Raw genomic sequence first — 24,086 nt, 5'->3', positions numbered from 1 at the left:
AATTTTTTATTTCTAGTTTATAATTTTAGGTCGTCATGTGCTTACTATGGTTTAGCTGATATGATACTAGCTATTTTCTTTGCAAGCCTAATTTCGATATTCCATTTGAATTTCAGCAATACATGAAGGAAGTCTGAACCCTGAAGAGATTGAAAGCTGCTAAGGTGAAGCATTAAAATGTGCATTGGAATGGTGAGCATGTAAGTACTTGTGTCATTTGACATTATGCTATGGTAGAAAAGTCAGTTGTCTTGGTATTTTAAATTCTGATTTTGAAGATAAAAAGCATTCCAACAATGTTGAACTGCTATTTCTCCATTTATTACTATGGTCATATCCTTGTGTATTTATTATGCAAAGTTTGGTCATTTCCTATGTTTAAGGTACAAGCCAATTCAGTTTGGAGCTCTCTACATTCCCTTTGGCAGGTTTAGTTTATTCCCACCATTCTTAGAGTGAATGATCATTTTACAATGTTAAGTATCTTGCCTATGAAAATTATATTGAGGTGCATTCTATATAACTAGTAGCTTAATATTTCCAAATTCCAAATGTGCATACAAGAAGGAGATAAGCTTCGTTTTTAGCCCGGTTGAATATATCATCTAACTTTCTTTCATTTCATCTGCTTTTCTCCTCCTCCTTTTTCAATTCGCAAATGAGGTATAATTATAGATAAAAATGTCGATTGAAAAATTATGCTTTCTAACGTCTAATACTTTGGTGCATTTGTATGTGCTTCTATAACAGAAAAAATATCAAGAAAGAAAAAAATTAAAATAAATACGTAATTTTTGTTTTATGACACTATCTTTTTAATCAGTTTGTTTTGTGTCATTGCTTTTGGTTTTAACTTCTTGGCTAGAACCCTTTTGAGAAATTTGCCACAAAACATTAGCATATGGCATACATTTAGTTCTTAAGGATCAAACCTAGAACATTATCTTTAACCAAATCAAATAATTACCACTTGTGTTAGCCTATTTAGGTATTCATCATCCCAACAGGATTAATATAACATGCCAAACATAATGAATTTTTAAACGGCAAGAAGCTCCTGGTTTCCCAAATTTTTTGTTAAAAGATAATAGCAAATGCCTCCATTTGTGTATGTTTGTATATCTTCAGAAGAATATAAAGCACAACGAACATAAAAATTATGCAGCAAAATATAGAACAAGAACATGAAAGAACGAATAATTCAGAAGGCAGAGGGTATGACACAGTATTTGAGCTTAGAAATGAGGATCATGACAGCTTACTGTTCCTGCAGTTGATCTGGAAGAAAGGAATGTACTGTGCTTCATTCTCGATAAGCCAAAATCACATAACTATAAGAAAGAAAAAAGAAAGGGCGAAAAAAAAAACAATTAAACCATATCTACAGGTATCTATCAGCATGCTATCAAGAAAATTCAATCATGACAATTATAGTTGACACCTTCACAACCCAATTTTTATCAACAAGAAGATTTAGTGACTTCAAATCATGGTGTACAATCACTGGAGTGCAGTTGTGCAAATGGTTTATTCCTCGGGCCTGTAGATTCAAGAGATATATGTCACATCAACTGAGTTTCACTGATTATGGCAATAATTTGCTTAATGAAACTACATCGCAATAAAAGAAAACAGAATCTTACAGTATCGGAGGCCATCTCAACAGTATCTTCCTCTGCATAGCAAATATAAAGTTCAGACTTCAGAGTCATTAAAAGTAATCCTTCCAGAACAACATTAATCAAAATAATAAATAAATGCAAAGAAATTCACCAAATAAAATCAAATTCAATTTCAAAGAGTTCTGTATTGTTTCACTTTTAACACCTCCGTCACAACAACACGCAATGAAACTCCAAGCCAGTAAGAGTTTTTTTAAAATGCTAATAATCAGAGAGTCAGAGACAATGGAATAATGTCTACACAGGATATTGGACAAGAAATAATGAGGTAATTTATCTAAGAATTAAGAGAAAAAACATCCTCTGGAAAAGTACTTCATAATGTACATATTTTCAGCAGGAGCGATTTCCAAGCATTACAACTGAGTAGCAATAATTAAGTAAATGGCCAAAAATTTTGAGACAACTGAACCATATTAACCTTAACTCGATGTTGCTCAGGATGATGAAAAGAGGGGACATGCATTTTAGAAGGTGGGTTTAATTTTAAGATGGAAATGGAAAACCATATAGCTTAAGAATAAATCCTTAACAGGTACTTAAATTTCCTTTTACGACAATTCCTGGAGGATCCAATCCAATAAACAATAGTTCATGGTTGCTTATATGATAAAACAGTCATACGAATTAGTTTGATTTATATACGGTACCTACAAAGATAAGGAAAAATAAGTTGCACGGCAAAATAGCAGAGAACAAACAACAACACAAAATGTTCAATCTTTTTAGTTTTGCTTAGTTTGTAGCATGATAAATATATGATCTCATAGAATAACAGTAAAGAACACTCTATTGCTATAAAGAGATCTTAAACGCTAAATCTGTAAGCTATAACTAGGAATATCATCTAAAGAATCAATAAAGTAGTAGAATTAAAAAGGATGATAGCAATTGCAAATCGAAAGTGCAAAATTAATTAATGTTATGGCATCGCCAAAGTCCTCTGACCCAACAGACACAGAATTTACAAAACTATGATACATATTTAGCAACAATGAGATGTAATTTCAATTTGAGTTGATGTATCTTACTTCTTTTATCAATTCAATAAGCCTCTAGCTGTCTAGCAACCATTTTCCGAAGTAGTTTCTCCGCCATGTCATTCTCATCTTTTTCAAACAAAGCACGAATAACAGTTTCAAAAGTCACAGCATTTGGTAAGCAACCAGTGCTTCCATTTTTGACAAGAGTGCCAATGCTTCTTCAAACAAGCCCTCTTTGCAGAGCCCATTGATCATAATATTGTATGTCCTCACATTTGGACGATAGCCTTTAACGGAAAGATCTTGAAAAATCTCTTTTGCATCTATAAGTCTTCCACCTTTGCATAGGCCATCTATAAGTATATTGTAAGTGTATATATCTGGATCAATGACACACTCTTTCATTTGATTGAATAACATAAATGCCTCGTTAGGTTGTTGGTTTTTGAACATCCCATCCAACAACGAATTATAAGTGACTACATCAGCGGGTTGACCTCGATCATGCATCTTTTCAAGAAGCTCCAAGGCGCAATGGATTCTCCTTGACTTTCCCAAGCCATCAATTAGAGTACTGTAAGTTACCGTGTCAGGAACCAAGTTCTTGCGACGCATCTCTTCGAAGAGATTCAAGGCGTCATCGATCATTTTACTCTTACAAAAGCCATTAATCATGATATTGTAACTCTGAACATTAGGAAACGCTCTACTCTCGGCCATTGTGTTGAATATATATTTTGCCTTATTTACCTGATTAACCAAACAATACCCGTCCATTAAGCAGTTATAAGTAACGACATCTGGTTTCACACCATGTTTTGTCATCACAGCCAACACATTCTTAGCATCTTTGATCTTTCCCTCCTTGCATAGCCCATCGATCAAAATACTATAGGTACGAACATTTGGAGTAATGTTTCTAAGCACCATATCACTTAACAAATCGATGGCTTCCTTATATTGACTCTCAAGACACAATCCAAAAATGAGAGAATTGTATGTGATAACATTAGGAGAAATTCCCTTAGCAAGCATCTCAGAGAATAAATGAAAAGCCTGACTTACAAGTGTATCCTTGCAGAGGCTATCAATAATTGCGCTGTACATGAAGACACTAGGATCAATGCCATACCGTGGGATCTTTCTCAACACTTGAATAGCAGCTGATGTGTGTCCGGTCTTACAGAGGCCATTGATCAAGGTCCCATAAGTGACTTGATTAAAGTGAAATCCATGAGCCAGCACTCTGTCATGAAAGCGCACTGCTTTTTCAACACTACTAGAGAGACAGAGACCTTTCAGGATTGTTGTCAATGTTACCGTATTAGGTTGATAATCCATTCTGAAAATCTTGGCCAATACAGAGAAAGCAAGCGTCATACGACCCATGCCGCAACAACAATTAATTACGATGCTCAAAGTAAATAAGTCGGGAGCGATTCCTTTGGCTTGCAATTGCTTAAAAAGGGAAATGGCGGTGGGGAAATGGTTGGTCTTGGCAAGAGATCCCAAAATCTTGGTGAATTGGATGATGGATGGAGGGCGACGCATAGAGAGCATGCGAGTGAAGGAATCAACAGCTTCATCAACTTGGCGAGTAGAATGAGAGTGAAGGGATGAAGAGGAAGGGAAGGAAACAAAATTAGGGAGTTGGAGAAGTGAATACCTAAAAATGAGAGTGATCCTTGAGGTTGAGGATGACAACATTTTAGAGATTCGCACTTCCGCTGTTGTCTGAGTTTGAGGGAGTTTGCTAACTCTGCGGAAATAGTATTTTTTTAACAGAAAAAAAATAAAAAAGACACGATCTACTTGAAAGCTTTTTGAGAAAAGAATAAACAAGTGCATCACGTTTTGTCCAATGGACATTTTTGTTCTTAGTTATCGAAAAATATTTTTAAGTTTTTTACTACAAAATTTGGATGGATCAATTCATCTGTCTAAATACTTTTGTCGATTTAACGAAAAAGTTTGACGTGATTTCTATAATACTTGTCACACGTACGCGTGATACACATCTACACGTCGTCATGAATTTAATAAATCCTCACCGAATTCTTCATTTTGCATGTTTTTTTTCCATTTCTTTCAAATTATTCTTGTCTTCAAAATTTTAAATCACTCAAACAAACATTTTTTTTTTCCATTCGATACCTTAATATGTTTGATGGATTAATAGTCAAATTAGTCCCTAAAAAATAAGACATTTTTTAAATTCATCCGTGAAAGATTTTTTCAATCAAATTGGTTTTTCAAAGATTGGGAATTAGTCATATTTGTCCTCCAGTCACTCCATTAACAATTTTTTTAAAAAACTGATGTTGTAAAACGTTAATTGATAACATATATAATACCTTATATGCCTAATTAGATATTAACCAAATATATTTATAAAAATTTATTAATTTAGTCATTTTTTTTTCAATTACAAAAATCATATTTCTAATATGACCTAATGACTAAATTGATAGATTTTCATAAACATATTTAGTCAACGTCTAATTGAACATATTATGTGTCATGTATGCTATTAGTTAACATTTCACATCATCAATCGTTGACGAAAATTATGAGTGGAGTAATTGAAGGACATATATAATTAATTTGTAATTTTTGAAGGATCAATTTGATTGAAAAAATATTTGAGGGACGAATTTCAAAAATGCCTTATTTTTAGGGACTAATTTGACTATTATCCCTATGTTTGTTTGAGTGATTTAAAGTTTTGAAGACAAGAATGACTTAAAGAAAATGGAAAAAAGACATATAAAGTAGAGAATTCATGAAAAAATGAGGATTTGCTGAATTCATGGCGACACGTACGCGTGTACAAGTATTACGGGAGCCACGTCAGCCTTTTTCGTTGGGTTGACGAAAGCATTTAGATCGAAGGACTAATTCGTCCAAGTTTTGTGAAGGTTACGGATTTAAAAGTATTTTTCAATAATTAGGGACGAAAATGTCTACGAGACAAAAAGTTAGAGACCTATTTGTCTTTTTCTCAAAGTTTTAAACTAGTATTAGATTCAATTACAAATTTTTAAATTATAAAAATTTAATAAAATTATAAATATTAATAGAATAACTAAATATAATAATAATAACAACAAAGGATATGTTACCTTTCGAGAAATATAGTGTCCGACGGATAATTTTAAAATTTATGGTTTAGAAAATTTAGAATATTTTGTAATCAGTTTGTTCTATTTAATTACTTTTGGTGTTAACTTCTTGGCTAGAACCTTTTTGAAAAATTTGCCACAAAACATTAGCATACACCATACATTTAGTTCTTAAGGATTAAACCTAGAGCATTATTTTTTAACAAATTAAATAACTACCACTTGTGTTAGCCTATTTAGGTATCCTAATTTCCGATCAATTATTTATTTGATCATATACTGAAAATAGGATTATAAAAGAAAAAAAAGAAAATTAAAATATAAAAAGGAACTATAACATCTAAAACACATATAACAACAAAACTACTGTTAATAATAAAGTTTATTCAAACTTCCAAACCATAAATATTAAGAAATAGACTCATTATTTATCAACATTTTGTATAACTTATCTATTTTCTAACATCGTCCGATTCCAACTCCTTTTCGATAAAGCTATCAAGGAGAAGAAAACAGCCTGACCCCAAAGACCCTACGGTACACTAATTCAATAATTCTAAAAGAGAATTATACTTGGTATTAGAATCAACAAAAGGCAATGTGTGCATTTTAGGGAGACAGCAGTCATTACAGAAAGAGAAATCATTCTTATTAATATTGAAAGGAATATTACCAAAAAATTGCATCACAGCTTTAACAATAGAATTGGATGAATGACCAAGCCTTTGATGCCAAATTTTTTACTCCTATTTTTTGTTCTCCACCACAATAATTTCCATCATTTTTTCTTCTCATTCTTTTTCTTTCCTCCAATATATAGACAAGTGAATATTATTTTATAATAACAAATGTACAAAATGCATATTTACATGTCTATGTATACCATGTTTATTAGTGTATATAAAACACATTTTGTTATGGACAAATGCATCGGATGATTTTTAATTCTTTGGTGTGATAATTTGTGACTTAACAGGTAATCGTCATGTATAAACTATAAAGAAGTCATATTTTAAAAGAGATACCAAGTGTGTATATATATTTGGATTTGGTGATGGATCTAGGCAAAGAAGTATGAGTGCTGAGAGACAAAAGAAAATCCTACCCAAGATTTCTAATGAACGAGGCATAATCCTCAAATACGCAAAGATGAATGATGATTAAATAGTTTCTACATTTTTCATTTTAATTCATATAGGAGTTTCTACTTTTTATCCTGCATTCTTTGTAATGAATTAGATCAAACGCTTATCACCAAGATAAACGTTATGGTGATGAATAAACTTAAACATAAGATATGAAAACAAAATGTGATCAACCATTTAATAAATATAAGCTTGTGAAAAACCATAGTATTATGTCTTTTTATGGACCAATATTTTAATTATCATACCAAGAGAAACGCACCAATAGTTTCATATCAAAATCCTTCTCTTCTAACGTTTAATTCATGCTGAATTGTATCTCATCATCATAAGATCTTACAGAACAAATAATCAGACATCATTCCACCTTAAAATCAAAAGGCTTTTTACAAGTTCAACAGTTCACTCAAATTATGCCAATCATTGACCATAACAAAGCCAATGCAAGTCTTAATAAAACAGAAAAACTTAAAAGTGATAAATACAGTGACATACATGAAATAAATCTAAACTTTTAATAGCAGGGTTCCTCCAAGAGAAAAATATCAGCTAAAAGTTGTATTATAAATACGTAAAGGTTTAAGAATCAATATGAAGAACATTCAAACTTTGAAGTTTAAGAATCTAATTCACGTACCACAATGAGTTGTCGCCTCAATAGTCATCACCAGCTTGATAAAAGTAAGAAACAAATGGTAAGGCAAAACAACACCACCCCATAAACAAAAAAAAAAGCAAGCAGAGGATTAGGATTAAGAAACAGGGCCATAAGAAAAGCGCAAGAGTGATAGCGAGAAGACAAGAGAACAAAGCCGGAGACAAACATCATTGATAGGAACTAGGAAGAAAAGCGAGCTCGAGGCAAAGACTCTGATCAGACTCTATACAACATCAGACAGCTGAGAGTGAAAAACTGAAAACACGAGGCAACCATTTAGGCCTTCGAAGAAATGAAACCGGGAAAAGATCACACTAAGAACCACAAAAAAACAAAGGGGCGCAAAGGGTCATACAAACATAACCCATAGCTCTGAAAAATCCTAAAATCATAGAGGTTCAACGTCATACCAAGGCTTTGAAGTTGCAATTTCTATGAATATTTCAAATAAGACTATTCTAGTGTAATAGAAAGTCAAACAAAATGCCCATAACAAAAGATATTGGCCTCACTAAATACATGGAGCAAAAGATACTGCTTTGAAGAATATCAGAAATTCAGACAACTCAAAGCATTAGATCAAAAATTCAAAATCAACCTACAATTAATCATAGTGAACATGAAAGAAAAGGATATGAAGCAAGGGAGTTTAAAAAAGCATAGAAAATCATTGCTAACTCCTAACTTTACACCTAGACATTTTACCTTCAAACTAATTCATTGGTCATATGAAATCATATTTGAAGTGAAGATCCAATCTGTAAAGTATAGATGAAGATGTGCTGGAAAAAGGTCACATATTAAACATAGAAGATAATTTTGGGCATATATAGGGCTTTAAAATTAAAGAAGGCAATCATTACAAGTATGTTCAGTTAGTTTTTTATTATTATTAAATTTAACTTTCAAACTGATCATCAACTTCAAGTATTAGCAAATGCAGATGAAGGATGAAAACATCAAGAACTTTTCAGAATTAGAATGGTCGTTTGTTCCAAAATATTTAGTTTAATTATCTAGTTCATGGAATACTTGGCTTCACTGCACATCTTGTAATAATAATGAATAATAAAATTTCTCCAGCTGTGTCACAGCTCCAGTACTTAAAATCTCATCTTAACAATAATAGTAATAAACAGATTAATGTTACCTCCACATTTGTATTTCATGTATGTTGTCTCAGTTTCACATTTGTTAAAGAGGAATACATGCACATGATCTATCTTCAAAATTACAGTATATAGAGCACATATGAAGTCATTTACCAAAAGTCACTACAATAAAATTTTAACAGAACACAAATCACAAAACACATGCATTGTATAATACCAGTTGAAAAATCATAAAACCTGAAACTCTTCTCAAAGGTTTCAACAGCTATCCAAATAGAACACAAGGTTGAAAAGCTATTATCCATCTACTCCTATCTCTTTCCTTCTTTATACCCTTAACCAAGATAAATTAAGATATCCTTCGTACCTTTTGGAAGCACCAAAACACCCAAGTTGTTCCTAGCTTCCTAAGCCAAGCACCCCATAAGCTCCACAAAAGCGATCAAATAGGTGGTGAGATATTAATAAAATTTTACACTTCAAAAAACAAACTTCAATGTTAGAAAAGCTCACCTGAAGCTTGGAGTCTTGAAAACATGCCAATAACAGAACAGCATAACAAATTTAGAGAGACAAGAGATAAACTATTATCACAAGAATTCAACTATACTTCTAACAATCAAATCTGACCCATCACATTTGGAAAGTACAAGATACATAAAATAAACATCCATTTTTTCCTTCCTCCTAAAGAAACTAATTTCCATAGATTCTGGAGCCATATATAGCAGTGATCGTTGACCATTATGTATTTCATTACATATGATGCTACAATTGGCTCATATTGCATAATAATTTGTCTCAGCACAAGAAAAACCTCATAAAAATGAAAAAAAAAATAAAATAAAATAAAGCTACCTAGCTATCAGATTTGTTCTTTAATTCGGTCTTGCCCAGCTCAACGCAATTCAACTCGAATGGATTTACATGGTCCCCTCAATGGTCCAATAAATTTCAGGAATTATCAAACATCATAAACAAAAATCACATATCAAGAAAACTCCATAGCCACTTGTTGAACGGATCATGAACATGAACCCCAAAATATTTGTTTTATCCGTGCCTAGCTAGCATCAAAGAGAAAATAAAATCATATTGAACATTACCAAAGGTATGAACGTGTTCCTTGTAACATAGATTCCAACCACTCTCAAACACATCAATTGGAGCAACTAATTACCAATTACAGCACGAGAGCTAAATATGCTAAATCTTTCTTACCTTGGTCTTAACCCTACCAGTTAAAGGGAACACTTTAATTACCTGAAATCACAATTGCAGATTTTTCCATCAGCAAATGATTTGGAGAAATGGCAAACTGGTTTTTTGTTATGTAGCTGCTACATTTCATACAATCATCTATCTTTCTTTAAGCAGACAAATAAACCATAAATTGGTCATAATAAGTCTTCCAGCTTAAACAAACAAATTAGTAATTGAGAATGATATTAATAATGGTTTTCCGTTTTCATATCAAAACTTGATATATTTTCGATAATTCAACCAAAATAAGATGAAGACTTATTCTCAATGCACTTCCGTAAGAGCGTTGCCTTGACAAAATGAAATAGTCTATTGTCTACATCCTCATACCTCATCTGGGTATGGGGTTACATTCACTTTGAACTAAAGAGAATTGACCTAAATGGAATATGGCTCCTCTCTGCCAAAAATTGATTAAAAAACACAAGGCAGAGAGACCGTGTAATCAATGTCTACTTTTGGAATAATTTTTTTTAAGAAAAAAAAAAGATTCTACAGAATAAAATTTTTTTTGCTTCCTATCCATACTTTTTATTCATCTCATTCATAAGCCTTCTCCCAATCATCTACTACTTCAGAAGCTTCAGTTGCATCCAAGTTCCCACCAAGTTTCCCTTGTTCATTTGAACCAGCTGCATGAGACTCCAACCTCAAGACAGCACTGCTTTCAGTGTTTTTCCCAGAAGCTTCTGCTTTTTTCACATTTGTAGAAGATGAACTTTGACCTGACTCATGGTCTAATAAATTCCAACGGTTAAAAGAAGCAGCTATTGGTGCTTCTTTTTTCCAAGCAGATTGCTGGACATTAGCAGATCCAGTAGTCCATTCTTCATCGCCCCAAGAATCTTCTCTCCAACTGGACTCTTGGACCACAGCTTTCTTCCATGCATTACCTTTCAACACAGATAGTGCTCCTTCTTTCGTTGTCCCCGCTCCCCAGGCACCTGTAGTTGAAGATGTGGTAGTTGCCCCAACATTGGGCACAACCGAAACAGCTCCCTGATAAAATGTACCATGATCTAACCTCCTCATTGCCGTTGCAGCTCGAGCAGGGTCATGAAAAACAGCCAAGGCATTTTTGTCATTCAGCCAAACAAGCTCACACTCGCCACCAAATCTCAACACCAAAGCACTAATATCAGCCTCCCTTGGTAAGTCAGGGAATGAAACAACAAGCCTAGGGTCCATGTCTACCATGTGATCAAATGCAGGAGGAAGGGGTGCACTTATAGTTGGAGTACCCTTAACCCCTAGCACACGGGTTGGGGCTTTTGATTTTGAGGTAACATGAATTACGATAAAACGCTTTGGCTCCCAACCAGCAGCACTCACAGCAAGCTTCCATCTATCTGCAATTACCCTCACTGCATCTCTTTTCTCCTTCAGCATAGGACAGAAAACATGGACCTTTAAACCATGAGTTGTGCTTCTGCTTTTGCCAAGCACTAAAAATTTGCATCTCTCCTCAACAGAAATAACCCATTTAGGATCACGCCGGTACAAATCAGAAATCAAATCAACAGAATTGTCGCCAAAATGGAGAGAATCAAGATTTGGAGTAGTAATATCAAAAGCATCAGCAAGAACCCTCTTGCGCTCTAACTTAGCACATTCATCATCGCACATCAGCTTTCTTTGTCCAAGGGGAACTTTTTTGCCATTTGGATCAACTGGTTGTAGTGGGATAGGCAATTTTTGAGTGATGGAAGCTTCATGTACAGCATCAGCATTATAATTACTACTGCTGACACCAGCATCACATGGAACATTTGCAGTTATACGGCCACAAGAACAGGTAATTGTAACAGGAAACTCACATCTTACGTCTGGGCATGGAGTGGACGGGTGACACGGAGCTGTACATGTATGACGACAGTCTCTTCTAGGAGCTCCACACGTTTGCCCACAAGGCGCTGGTAGCCCTTGCACACTGCAAGATAGATTATCACAAGGAGGGGGGTGACAAGTTCTCCCACATGCATGTAAGCCACATTGTCTGGTCTTCCCACATAGCTTATTGCATCTAATGTCCTTTGAACCACAAGGAATGTTCCTAAGAACAACATGCCCACCAATACATTCTTTTGCTACAGGAACTGAACAAGGAGGGCAGTCTCCAAAGTGGCAACTGTGCAAGGCTATATGGCCACAAGGCTGAGGAACTGAACATGGAAGCTGGCATGAAGGAGGTGGCGTACCACAAGGGAGTGGAGGAGGGATTGAAGTCCTACCACAAGCACATGTCAGATCTGTAAAGATGGTTTCAAGACAAGGTGGGCAATGGCCACTGTGACATAGTGATTCACAAGCATGCTGGCCACATCTTAGCTTCTTTTCACATGGCATCGAACAGAAGTGTGGATCCCATTCACTACTTAAATTGTTATTGGGATTAGAAAGTAGACAACACCGTTCACTACACCGATGTCTTCCACAATTCTTTTTTCTTCCACAAGGCTTTTCACAAGTAAACTTCTCATTCTCCGCTGTTGTCTTATAGCATTCCACGATGCGGGATGTTGAACCACAACGGCACTTCTGGGACACAAGAACCAAGCATGGAGGACAATCCCCAACATGACACACCTCTTTACAATGATGTGTGCCACAAGGAAGTGATTTGGCACAAACTTGTGAGCAGGTAGGTATTGGGTCCAAACAACTTTTGCGTTCCTCATCCAATTTTGTTTTCCCACAGCAGCATGTGTTAACACGCCTTGGTAACAAATCACACTCCCCGCAACTTCCTGGATGACAAATCTCATTGCACATGTGATTACCACAACTAAGTTTCCTTCCACAATTGGAACCACAGGTAAAAACTCCAGCTTCAGATGTGAATTCACCCTTCATAGTCATGTCCCCACATGGAAGAACCTCTACCTTCTTACTACAAAAGCAAGAGGCATTGATCAAAACCTGACATGGATCACAAGCTCCGACATGACAAATGCGTTCACATCGGTGACGCCCACACTCGAGAAGCTTCTCACACCGCTGGCCACATGTAAGAACAGATTGCCTATCAAAACAACGGGTGGTAATTGTCTTCTTCCCACATGGACATAAGCGCGGAGGGGCAAATGCTTTACATGGAGGACAAGGACCAGGATGGCATTGCAAGACACAAACATGAGGGCAACGATCTTCCTTACTCCCACCATTAGAGAACACCTCCTTCTCAAGAGGCTTCCCACATGGTTCTCCACACGAATGTGGTGTCAAATACAAATCAGATGGAGGGTCCACCCTTTTCCCACAAAAGCAAACATACCGAATCTCCTTTGACGAAGTAAGCTGCACCGATTGACAACCAGGACACCGCCAGTTAAAGCCTTGATTCTTCTCAGCTGACAAATCAATCGACGTAGGCGCACGAGCCCACTTCTTGATGCAGTTGAGGTGAAAGATAGAGTAGCAGCTCGAACAAGACCAAACAAGGGCAGACCTCCGTACCATTTCATAACAAATCATGCATTCCACAGTCCCTTTCATGAGCTTCTCCTGAATCTCCTGCACCAACTGTGGCAAACTAGAGTCCCTCATCTTCAACCCCTTCCCAGCCTGATTCCCACTACTCCTCCCTTTCTCCACTTCCCTCCTCTGATTCACAGCCCCGTGATTGCTTCTATTATGGCGAACCCCCGCAGGCGGGGCAGTGGAAACAGGGGCGGTGGCAGCAGCAACAGGAACAGCACCATTACTGGAACTACCAGCAGAATCAGCAGTTTGATCAGATTGCAAATTTGATGGTTGAACAGCAGTAGTGGTAGATGATCCTCTGGGAACCCATTCTTGACGTGGACCACCTTGCGGCGGAACTCTGGACCTACTCCTCCGGTCTCTCTGAGCTTGAACGCTCATTTCTTCACAATAATTCCTTCCACCCCTAACACTGAAATCACAAACTATCTCAATCCAATCTATTCTATACATTTCACAAATCAAATCAACCAAATGATAGACAAATAGATTCAACCCTCAACCAATAATCCCACTAATTCCCCAACTAATACATCACATAATTATCATTATCATCAAATAAAAAATCAAGCCCCAACCAGAAAATGAAATAATCATCAAGAATTGAAGATTAAAAATTCGAAACCTAAGAAACTAACAGAAACCATAAAAACGGGAACAATAAGAAAGTGATGGCAACAAAATGAATCAGAAGGATACCTGGCGATGGAGGGAGAAGAGGGAGAAGAGGGAGGATGAAACGACGATGTGGTGTGTGTCGTTTGGGTGTGCCTGTATGTGTGGATTTTGTGCAAGGAAGAGTGTTTTCCTTCCCTTCACTTTGGTGTGCGTTTGTTTGTTTATATAGTCAAGAGTTTTTCGGAGTCGGTTGGATGAGAAAGGAAGGTTTTCAACGTTTTTCGGCTTCTCATGTGAGGTCATGACTTCAATACTTGGGCCTCAAGAAAAGTCAAATCTCAGAACTTTCCTTGAAAGTGTAATAAAACATAGTAGGCCCTGTTATAATAATTCAACTCCCTATTGTTACTTTCCGATAAATAACCATTGGGCTCAGATTTTGGGCCTCATAAAGAAAAGCATTGACAATATATATATCATAGTTTTGAATACCAAAAACAAGATATCATAGTTTTTTCAAAAATTAAACCAGCATGGATTTAGTCAAACTACTACATCACTCGATGGATCAGTAGTTCAATTGTTTAATCCAATAGTAATTAAATAAATATATAAAATTCTAATAAATTATAATTTAAATAATAGAATAAAAAATATAATATTATTATTAAAATATGAAAGTAATAGTTGACAACATTGAAATTTATAAAGAATGTATCAATTATAATTTAATTACAGATTTTTAATAATATATTTTCGCAATTATGAAAAGTTTAATTTTTGTCTGAAAAGTGGAGTGTAGAGATATCACTTGTATATTTTTATTAATGAGAAAAACTCCGATGCTGGAAGCATAGATCATGAGTTGGTGTCTAAAATTCTGGAAGTCTTAAGTTGGAGATGGAAAACTAAAGTGAAATTGATTCAAAGGACTGCTAATTGTGTTGCTGATGCTCTAGCCAAGTTTGCTGAAGCTAAATTAGCTAATAATGTTGCACAATTGGAATAGAATGAACCTTGGGGAGTTTTTTTTTTTTTTTTGGACATAGTGTTGGGAAGATTTAACGGTGGGGGACTTGCTCCTGTGTCTTGGACTCTCTTTGCCTAATTTTTTTTTTGTTTGTTTTGTTTTTCTCTTTCTTTCTTTAATCATTTTGGCATCAAAAAAAAAAGAGAAGTGCTATACATACAAGTTATTTTGGCTTACAAGTTTTATAAGTTGGGCCAAATCTAACATGCGCGTCAGTGAACCATCTTCGCGTGTTTCATCTTCGTTTTCTTTTTCGAGTTTCTTGTCAAATTTGTTCGATCTCCTTCGTGCGTTTTCTCTTTGCCTTCGATCTCCTTCTGTTTTTTTTCGATTTTCATAGTTTCTGAAATCAAGTTTTGAAATTGTTTTGAAGATGATGGAACTTCAGAAATACACCCGAACAATTACAAAAATGCACCCAAACGATTACAGAAATACATCCAAAAGATTACAGAAATACACCCAAACAGTTACAGAAATAAACCAAACGATTATAGAAATACACCCAAAGAATTACAGAAATACACCCAAAGGATTTAAGAAATACACCCAATATAGGAGGGAGACAGTATATTTCTTCTTAAAATATTTTAATATTTTACTGGTTAAGGATGAGCCACATGGTAGAAACAATCTAAAAAAATCTAAAAGAATAGTAAAACAGTACCTTGAATAATGTTTCTTCGTTTTTTCTGGTGATTTTGATGAAAGAGAAAGAGAAAACGAAAAGAGGAGAAGAAATTTCAATAAAAAAAAAAAGAAGGATGAAGAGGTGGTGTTGATGACGACGATAACGAGAGAGAAAAATTACGAAGAAGAAGAAGAGAAAGAGAAAGAGGAAGTACGGAAAAAGAATAAGAAGAAAAAAAAAACAAAAAAAAACGTAAAAACAGCGTAAATATAAATAACTTATATGACTTATATGAAAAAGTATGGAGAATAATTCTCAAAAAAATTATTAACAGTTAATACAACAAGAACATTTTTTGTCTAATGGCAAAAGTGATGGACTTAATGCCTTGGATCTTGAAAATTGGAATCCCACCTATTGTATTTTTGGGTGCAAGTTAAGCATTAGTTATGTTTTTAAACTGTAAATGTTTTTCCCGACCAAAAAAAGATTTATTAAATACATTCTTTGAGTATACTGTATAGGGAGAATACTATTTTATTAGTTTTATGTGTGTGATTCAAAAAACTTGTTTAACAATTCGGTTCTTTGACTTTATTACAAAAGAAGTGCATATATATTGAGTTGTTCCTGAAACCAAAATCGCAAAAGAGAATCCATTTTTTCTTATATTTGTGTTAAAAACTATTTATGTTAAGAAAATATAAATACAAATTTAACGAATTTTAAATGTGTACTAAAACTGTTTTATGTGTTATCTTATTATTTAAATATATTAAAAATTATTTATATAAAAAAAATATAAACACATATTTAAACGAATTTTAGATGTATACTAAAACATTTTGTGTATTATCTTATTATTTTAGATATCTTATGAATATATGTACAATAATAAATAATGGTTATCAGTAGTTAAGAGAAGGAGGTTGAATCTTAATTTTTTTTCTGCTAAATATAACTTTTGCTTTTTTAAAAAAATTTAGAAGATATTTTTACTTTTTGTCTCGTAACGAATTGAGAGACATTTTCATTTTATCTTCTGAGTAACAGAGACAGAAGTGAAGTAGAGAAGAAGAAGGAGTAACATAAAGATGTATCCTGGTTCAGCTACTTAGTACAATGTAACCTACATCCAGTCTCCATTATAATAGTAACGGAATTTCACTATCTTTCAACAAGATTACATTCACTAATTCTTCCTATGATCTACCACAATCCTATATGGGACAAGTCCAGATTCTAATTCAATCTAAACTTGACTAGGATTCACCCTAACTTTCAACAGTAAAGTGCTAACCAACTTGGAAGAAAATTCCCTCAGGATCATGACAACGAAACAGAAATACATACAAATTAAATAATTTCTGAGGTAACTATGACTTTTTCTTTAACTCTTTACCTTTTTTCACTCATTGGCGTTTTTTTTTTTTTTACAAAACCTCACATTTTGCCTTTTACTAATGAAACATATACAGGCTACACTGAGAAAAAGAAATATTCAATGATAGTTATGAAGGAGAAGAATAAATAGTTCAAAGAGTTATGGGAACCCAAACGTGTGCTCTCACTCCTTGCTCAATCCTTGATCGTTTACCCCTATTATAGAGGAGTGAAGCTTATAGGGTTTGAAACCCTTTTTCAGCACATGTTGGTTCTCCTCTCCCAATACACAGATGCAACAGCGACGTTCATAGAGGAAAAAGAGGATAGAAGCAGTGACATCCAATCGTATCTTCAATCTTCTCTTTCAACTTTTTTCTTTAAAAATCTTGAATTTGAGCCGTGCATTCTTACTTTAGCTCCAAATTGTTTCTTGACCGTAGATTTTCAGCAAAGCACCATTAATTTCATTAGTTCACCTTTTTCATATTTTTTAGAACAGTACTTGTAACCTTGTGGCTTTTCTTTCTTTCTTGTGATGGTTTTTAGTGGAAGTCTCAAGAAATTAATTGAATTAAATTATGAAGTTTCAATTACCAAGAATGAGAAAATCCGTATGATGCTTTGTGATTTTTTTGGGTTCCTTTCTTTAATTCATCATACTTGGTTCATGGACTTATGATTGGATTTGGCTTTTCTTTCTCAAATTTTAGCCACTTAATTTTGGATTAAGTTGATGTAATAGCTGAAATGAACTTGCTCATTTGTTTATTGGGTCAATGTAAATTAATTAATTTTTTACACACAAACACAATAAAATCATACAAATAAATAATCTAATAATATTTAATCATCATCTTAATCATAATTTAGTTCTCTAAACTCAACAATAAAAAAATACAAACAAAATAATCATACGAGACATACTAGCAACGCTTTGAAATATTAATGTAATGTTGAATATCAACTTACATTAATGCATAGATAGTACACTTTCTTCATGAAACTAAGAAATAGAAAAAATTGAAGTCGCAGAGTTTATGAATAAGAAATGTCAAACTTCCGTCGATAATAAAAAATAAAAAATTAAAACAGTATATAATAATGAAGAAAATTAAAACACAATTACAAATACTAGTAATCACACATAAAAATAAAATAACTTAAATGGCTAACTTCCTAAAAAATATAAAATATGGAAAGGTAATTATTCATCGGTATTAAGCATTTGTATTTTTAAAATTTAAGTTAAACAAAAATATTAGTATTTTTTAAAATATAAAAAATATGATTAAATAAAAATTAAAATAATAATATAATAAAGTAATTAAATTTAAAGACTAATTAAAGAATAAACTTTAAAGAATAAGTTACATTTTTCTTAAATTTACAGTGAGATTGCAAAGAGCGAATATAAAAATATCATTATAAAATTAATTAATTTGTTTATGATGGAATTATTTAGCTCAAATATTTTAAAATAAAAAATAATTGAGAGCTCTAATTCGTTTTTTAGTTATTCTTTTAATGAATAATAAATTTAAAATATTAAAATATGAAAATTCAAAACCTTTTTATTTGAAAATAAAAAAGATAATTAGAAAGATAAGTTAAGATTCTCCACATTTTTCTAATAAAAATTCGTTCATTCAATTTAAAATTTATTAGCAACGAAGTTAAAGGTTTATACCTTTATATATTAAACAATGAATATGTCGAATATTCAATTTATTAATAGATATACAGATGATTATATTCATTATTTTTAATTGGATGGTTACTTATTTGATTCGATTTATTCACCGCAGTTAATAATGACTGGATGTTCAATTCATTAAGTATGCAGATGGTTATTTTAATATTAAGATTTAGGAAGTAATTTAAGAGTAAAGTGTTTTTTTACTTTATTGAATTAATTCTATAATTCATTATTTACATTATTTATAAAAGTCATTGTCTGCCTAATAAGATCGTGAAAGAAATTGTCTTCAATTCATTAACGATGTTGTCCAAGATAAGCGATTCTAAAATGCACATACAGAAAACGTCATATATAGCTTTGTGGCATTAATTTGTCCACAATAACTTTTATGTTAATGTCAGTATAGGGTACGGTTCAAAACCTAAAATGCTAACTTCATGTGGATATAGGATTATCCTCCTCCTCTTCGATCTTCTTCTTCTCTTTTGTTTGGTTTAATTAAAATCAAATAGTGGGGGAGGGGAATGCAACATTGGAGGATATATAAAATAAATTTTCAGGTTCAAGAGCTAGCTAAGATGCCATTGTTGTGGTCCCAACTATAATAGGAGGGTTCATTTACTTATTGAAACAACATTGGACAGGTCATATAGATAGAACTATAATGGATTATAATATGTTGTACGTATTATATTGTTATATGCAACTAATTTATTAAAAAATGGTATCACTGTCTACAAGAAATTAAGCTGTGATAACTTATGTTTTATCTGATTCCATTGGGCTTTTGGAAATAATAAACAAATTAAATAGAAAGGTACACTTTTTTGCCATACATATTCATTGCAAGCATCCAAAGCTGCATGAGTGGCACAAGTTGTGTCACTATGTATTCATTTTTCTTATGTGCTTGTTTTCTCCTTCATATTTTTCTTGTTTTAACACAACTTGGAACAAAGTTTTTTCCATTGTGTTTTAATAAATAAATAAATCAAGTTAGTCATTGATGACATAGGCCAGGTTTATGTTTAATTTATTATTTTCAGTCCGCAGTTAATTAATTAGCTAATAAATTATCGATGACAAAAGAAATTAAGATCTAAATACACCAACAAAGTGCCAGTATATATAAATACAGTGCTGGCTAATATAAATAAAAATTACTAGCTCCCAAACTTTTTTCAAAACTAATAACTTCAACAATAATATTTACTCATTTTGGATTATTTTATGTTGAAAATTAGTAATATATATAGTATAACTTGCTTATTATAATAATGGCTGGTTATATGAATATAAACATCAGTTGTTAATCAACTACTATACAAGAATATACAGATTTAGTATTCACAAAAAAAAAAATTAGATTCTACTTTTACAATTTTTTTATCGTTTTAATAATTGATTATTTTATTTAAAAATGTGTAAAATAACATATATAATTTTGAGCATTATATGCAATATTCTTGAACTTCTTAAGCAAAAGATGATGCATTTGGGCACGCCCATTTTGTTGAGAAACTAATTAAAAACTAGATGCGGCTTCATATAAATTAAAGTCAGAAGGATCTGATGATGAGTTCATCTTTAGTTTGAGAAATTCTTTAAAATATAGTTCTAGTTACTTACTCATTATATCTTTAATATACCTTAATTTTGTATGTAAATTGTTTTTTATTTGACTTATGATATTTTAGAGCAAAAAAATGACGTATTGTTAATATTACACCCTTTCGAAGACCCTGAGCAAGATTGCAATTGGTTCATCTCTCAAAGAGTCAAGACTCAATAATTATATTATATACTATTAATTACTTTGATTATCTGTGATTATTAATAATTGCTCACGAGTCATGGCTTCACACGCCATGATCACATTAACAAGGACAAGAGATGCAATTAGAAATTATTTGTTGATGCTAAAGGAGGCAAATATCAAATGCATGCATTGTAATTTGCAATTTGCAAGAGCCAAAGGCCAAATTCAAATGTGTTAGTTAAAAGTCCAAAACCCCTTAGAGAAGACCCACTCTAGACAAATTCTATCTACCAAATTATTAATCTGCATGCATCAAACGAAAGTGATCGATATTATTTTTGTATAATTAATCTGCATGCCGTGATGGCTAGCTTAATTTAGCTCTCTGAACATGTAATGAAGAATTTCGATTAAGTATTTTTAAATGATAAAAATTTGAAAATCAGTAATTTTAATTTATATTGACTAGTACCTTTAGCAGTCTAGTATGTTTAGTTCGTTTAATAGTTTAATATTATATTTTTAGTTAATAATGTTAAATATTATCGACTAATTACTGATAAAAAAAAAACAATAAATTGTGTTGACGAATAGCATTACTTTTTTATTAAACTCCTCATTTTAGAGTTAGATGCTGGATAAAGGGAGATCAAATAATTAGTTTATTTTTATATAAATAAAAAATTTTAAATATTTTTTTATATATATAATAATTTATTGACTAATAATAAATAAAATTTAAATTTATAATAAAAAAATTTTAATTTATCGGATTAAAAATTATTTTAAAATAATAAATTATAATAATAATAATAATAACTACAACGCTCGCTTTTGAAGGAATATTAGTTATATATACGTGGCGTGGTGTACGCCAATGGATATAACTGATCTCTTTTTTTTTTCTGTTTTTGGTGAGATTGGATAAAACTAATTGGTGAGGAACTGATGAATAATCCGATCTTGACATGTTGTGCGGCGTAGGTTTTCATCGTCCTTCATTTTATTATGTATGGTTATTTTTTAGTGGTGAAATATTCCTTCTTTTTCTTGACGGAAACGTTCACCAGTACAATAAGAAACTAAAATACTAAAAAAAGTAATATACACACACCTGAATCTGATTTCAGTAATTCAGTGTATGTAATTTGCGGCCTCATAAATATAGCTTCATTGACGGGGTTGTAATAATAATAAAAAAAATTAGAAAATTATTCCTTTTAAAATTTATATATTTAGAAAATAGAAACCAATAAAATTATGCGATCAAATAATTTTACTGAGTACTGACCAAGTTTTAACCAAGTAAAATACACACGTTTTTCTTTAACTAGTCTTTTTTTATTTTTTTCAATAACAATTTTAATCTTCTTCTACTGCACACTGCTTTTTTAATGTTGTCGTCTTTTTTTTCTTTTTTTTTTTCTTCTCATCTTCCTTCACTGTCATCATCATTAGCGACGTCTTTTTTATTTTTTTTCTCTAATATATATTCAGAAAAATAGTGTATAGAAATTTTGATTAACAGCATATAACCAACAAAAAATTATACCTTCCACGAAAATTCAAAAAATATACAATATAAAAATTTTAGTATATAATATAAAAAATTTGATAATAGTACAAAATTTTTTAAAAAATTACATATCGAAAACATTGATATCCAACCAACAAAAATATATACCGTACACAAATGTTTGATCAACGACACATAAATTTTTTAAGGATCACAATGACTCATCCAAACCAACAAAATATATTTGTAATAAAAATTTATGTGCTATAAGTAATCATTTATGTGCTATGTGTAAAAATGTTATGGTATATCAATAAAATTGTTGCTATGTACAAAAATTTTTGTACTATCCATAAAATTATGTTAATAAATTTCTATGTTCTCCGGTAAAAATTTGGTGCTGAACAAAAAAAGAAAAGTGATAATGCATACATATTTTTTTTATTAAATTTGTGCCAACTTAATTAAATTTAACTACAAAAATACTTATACGTTTAGTATTCCAATTTAAAAACATTAAATAAAATATTAATTTATTTTTTTCTCAATCTATTAAAAGTGGATTTGATAAAAATTTATTAGAGAGATATTTATATATACTTTTAAAAGAATAAACATTTTACTTTATGTTTAGAAAATAAAAAATATTTTTGAAAGTATCTATACGTTTTAAGATTATATTATACTCTTTAAAAATTAAAAAATCGAATATAATTTTATATATTAAGAATAAAAAATAAAAAATACCTTTTTCTACATATATATCTCATTGGGATTTTTAAACTAATTTTATTAACAATCATGCTATTTATTGTTATGTGTATACCCCAAAAATTAGTTATTATTAATTAATTAACCACTTGTATATATAATACATATTAAAATATATTTTAAAAATAAACTAAATAATATATATATTTATATACAAATTTATAATTAGTTTTAATTTTTGTGTGTACATAATTTTTTATTTTATTAAATACTAATGTTGTAGTTTGCATTTAATAAAACCAAACAGTTATTTTATTTTACCAAATAAAATTATTACAACTTTTGAAATATATTCAAAAGATTAAAAAACAACTTTTTTTGAAAAAAATATAAAACTTTGTTAAGTCCAAAATATAATTAATGAATGATTTTATAGCTGAATTTTTTTATTCATTTAGTATTTTTGTGAATCAAGTTAATTGATGACGTGTTAAACTCATTTAAAAGTACCGTAGACCGTAGTTGCAATATACAAGTGTTAGCGTTATTGAGTAACTTGAATGAACCGTATGGAGACATATATGAACAAAACAGTGATGAACTGAGGCAGAACTGCGGTAATGGTTAATAAATAAATAAATGAAATGAAATGAAAAATGGTTATTGTATGTGATAACTTTGTTATGATTTATGACAGTTTGTTGTTTCTGTTTTTATAGTTATAGTTGTTCTACCTTTTCTATTCTGTTAGAGGTTGTTATCCTTGGCCATTCTCTTCATAGGTATATAGCCTCTAAGCTTGTTTGCATGCTGTATTAATGTTAATTTTAAAAAAAATATTATTTATACACTAAAATTAGTTATTAAAATCAGGTATTATATATTTATATATAAATATATATATTATTTAATTTATTTTTAATATATATTTTATATTAATAACTAATTTTAATAACTGATTTTAATATACACGTAATATAATTATCTTTTATCTATTAAGCATATAATAATAAATATGAAATTAGTTGATATAATAAATATTTTATATTTTAGTTAAAGATTATAAATTTAAGATTTAGAAATAATTAAGGATATTTTTTTAATCAATGATGTATGAAAAGTATCCATTGTATAAAACAAAGAAGGATTAAGAGAGTTGAAAAATTAAATATTAAACTAAAGTATTTTTAGCAGTATTATTAAGCTTGATTGTTTATGGTATTTTTTAGTTTGATAAGATAATAATTAATTTATTATAAATTTAAATTTAGTTTAAGTATTTATTATT

The 24,086-nt window shown here is 31.5% G+C and overlaps 1 protein-coding gene and 1 pseudogene across 1 annotated transcript; both read right to left on the bottom strand.

Moving 5' to 3' along the window:
• Positions 1-1,060: 1,060 nt before the first annotated feature.
• Positions 1,061-4,388, bottom strand: LOC130981868 (pentatricopeptide repeat-containing protein At1g62930, chloroplastic-like; annotated as a pseudogene).
• A 5,835-nt stretch (positions 4,389-10,223) lies between these two features.
• LOC130979513 (NF-X1-type zinc finger protein NFXL1) lies at positions 10,224-14,294 on the bottom strand. The gene is made up of 2 exons (XM_057902971.1): positions 14,148-14,294; positions 10,224-13,860 (listed from the first exon to the last, which is right to left on the bottom strand). The coding sequence occupies exon 2, from the start codon at positions 13,827-13,829 to the stop codon at positions 10,506-10,508; it is 3,324 nt and encodes a 1,107-aa protein (XP_057758954.1). The 5' UTR covers positions 13,830-13,860; positions 14,148-14,294; the 3' UTR covers positions 10,224-10,505.
• Positions 14,295-24,086: the final 9,792 nt, after the last annotated feature.

Source organism: Arachis stenosperma, chromosome 5 (genome assembly GCF_014773155.1).
Source record: "Arachis stenosperma cultivar V10309 chromosome 5, arast.V10309.gnm1.PFL2, whole genome shotgun sequence".
In the NCBI taxonomy this organism is placed as follows: Eukaryota; Viridiplantae; Streptophyta; class Magnoliopsida; order Fabales; family Fabaceae; genus Arachis; species Arachis stenosperma.
The sequence above is the reverse complement of the archived record's forward strand: the minus strand, read 5'-3'. Positions and strand labels throughout refer to the sequence as shown.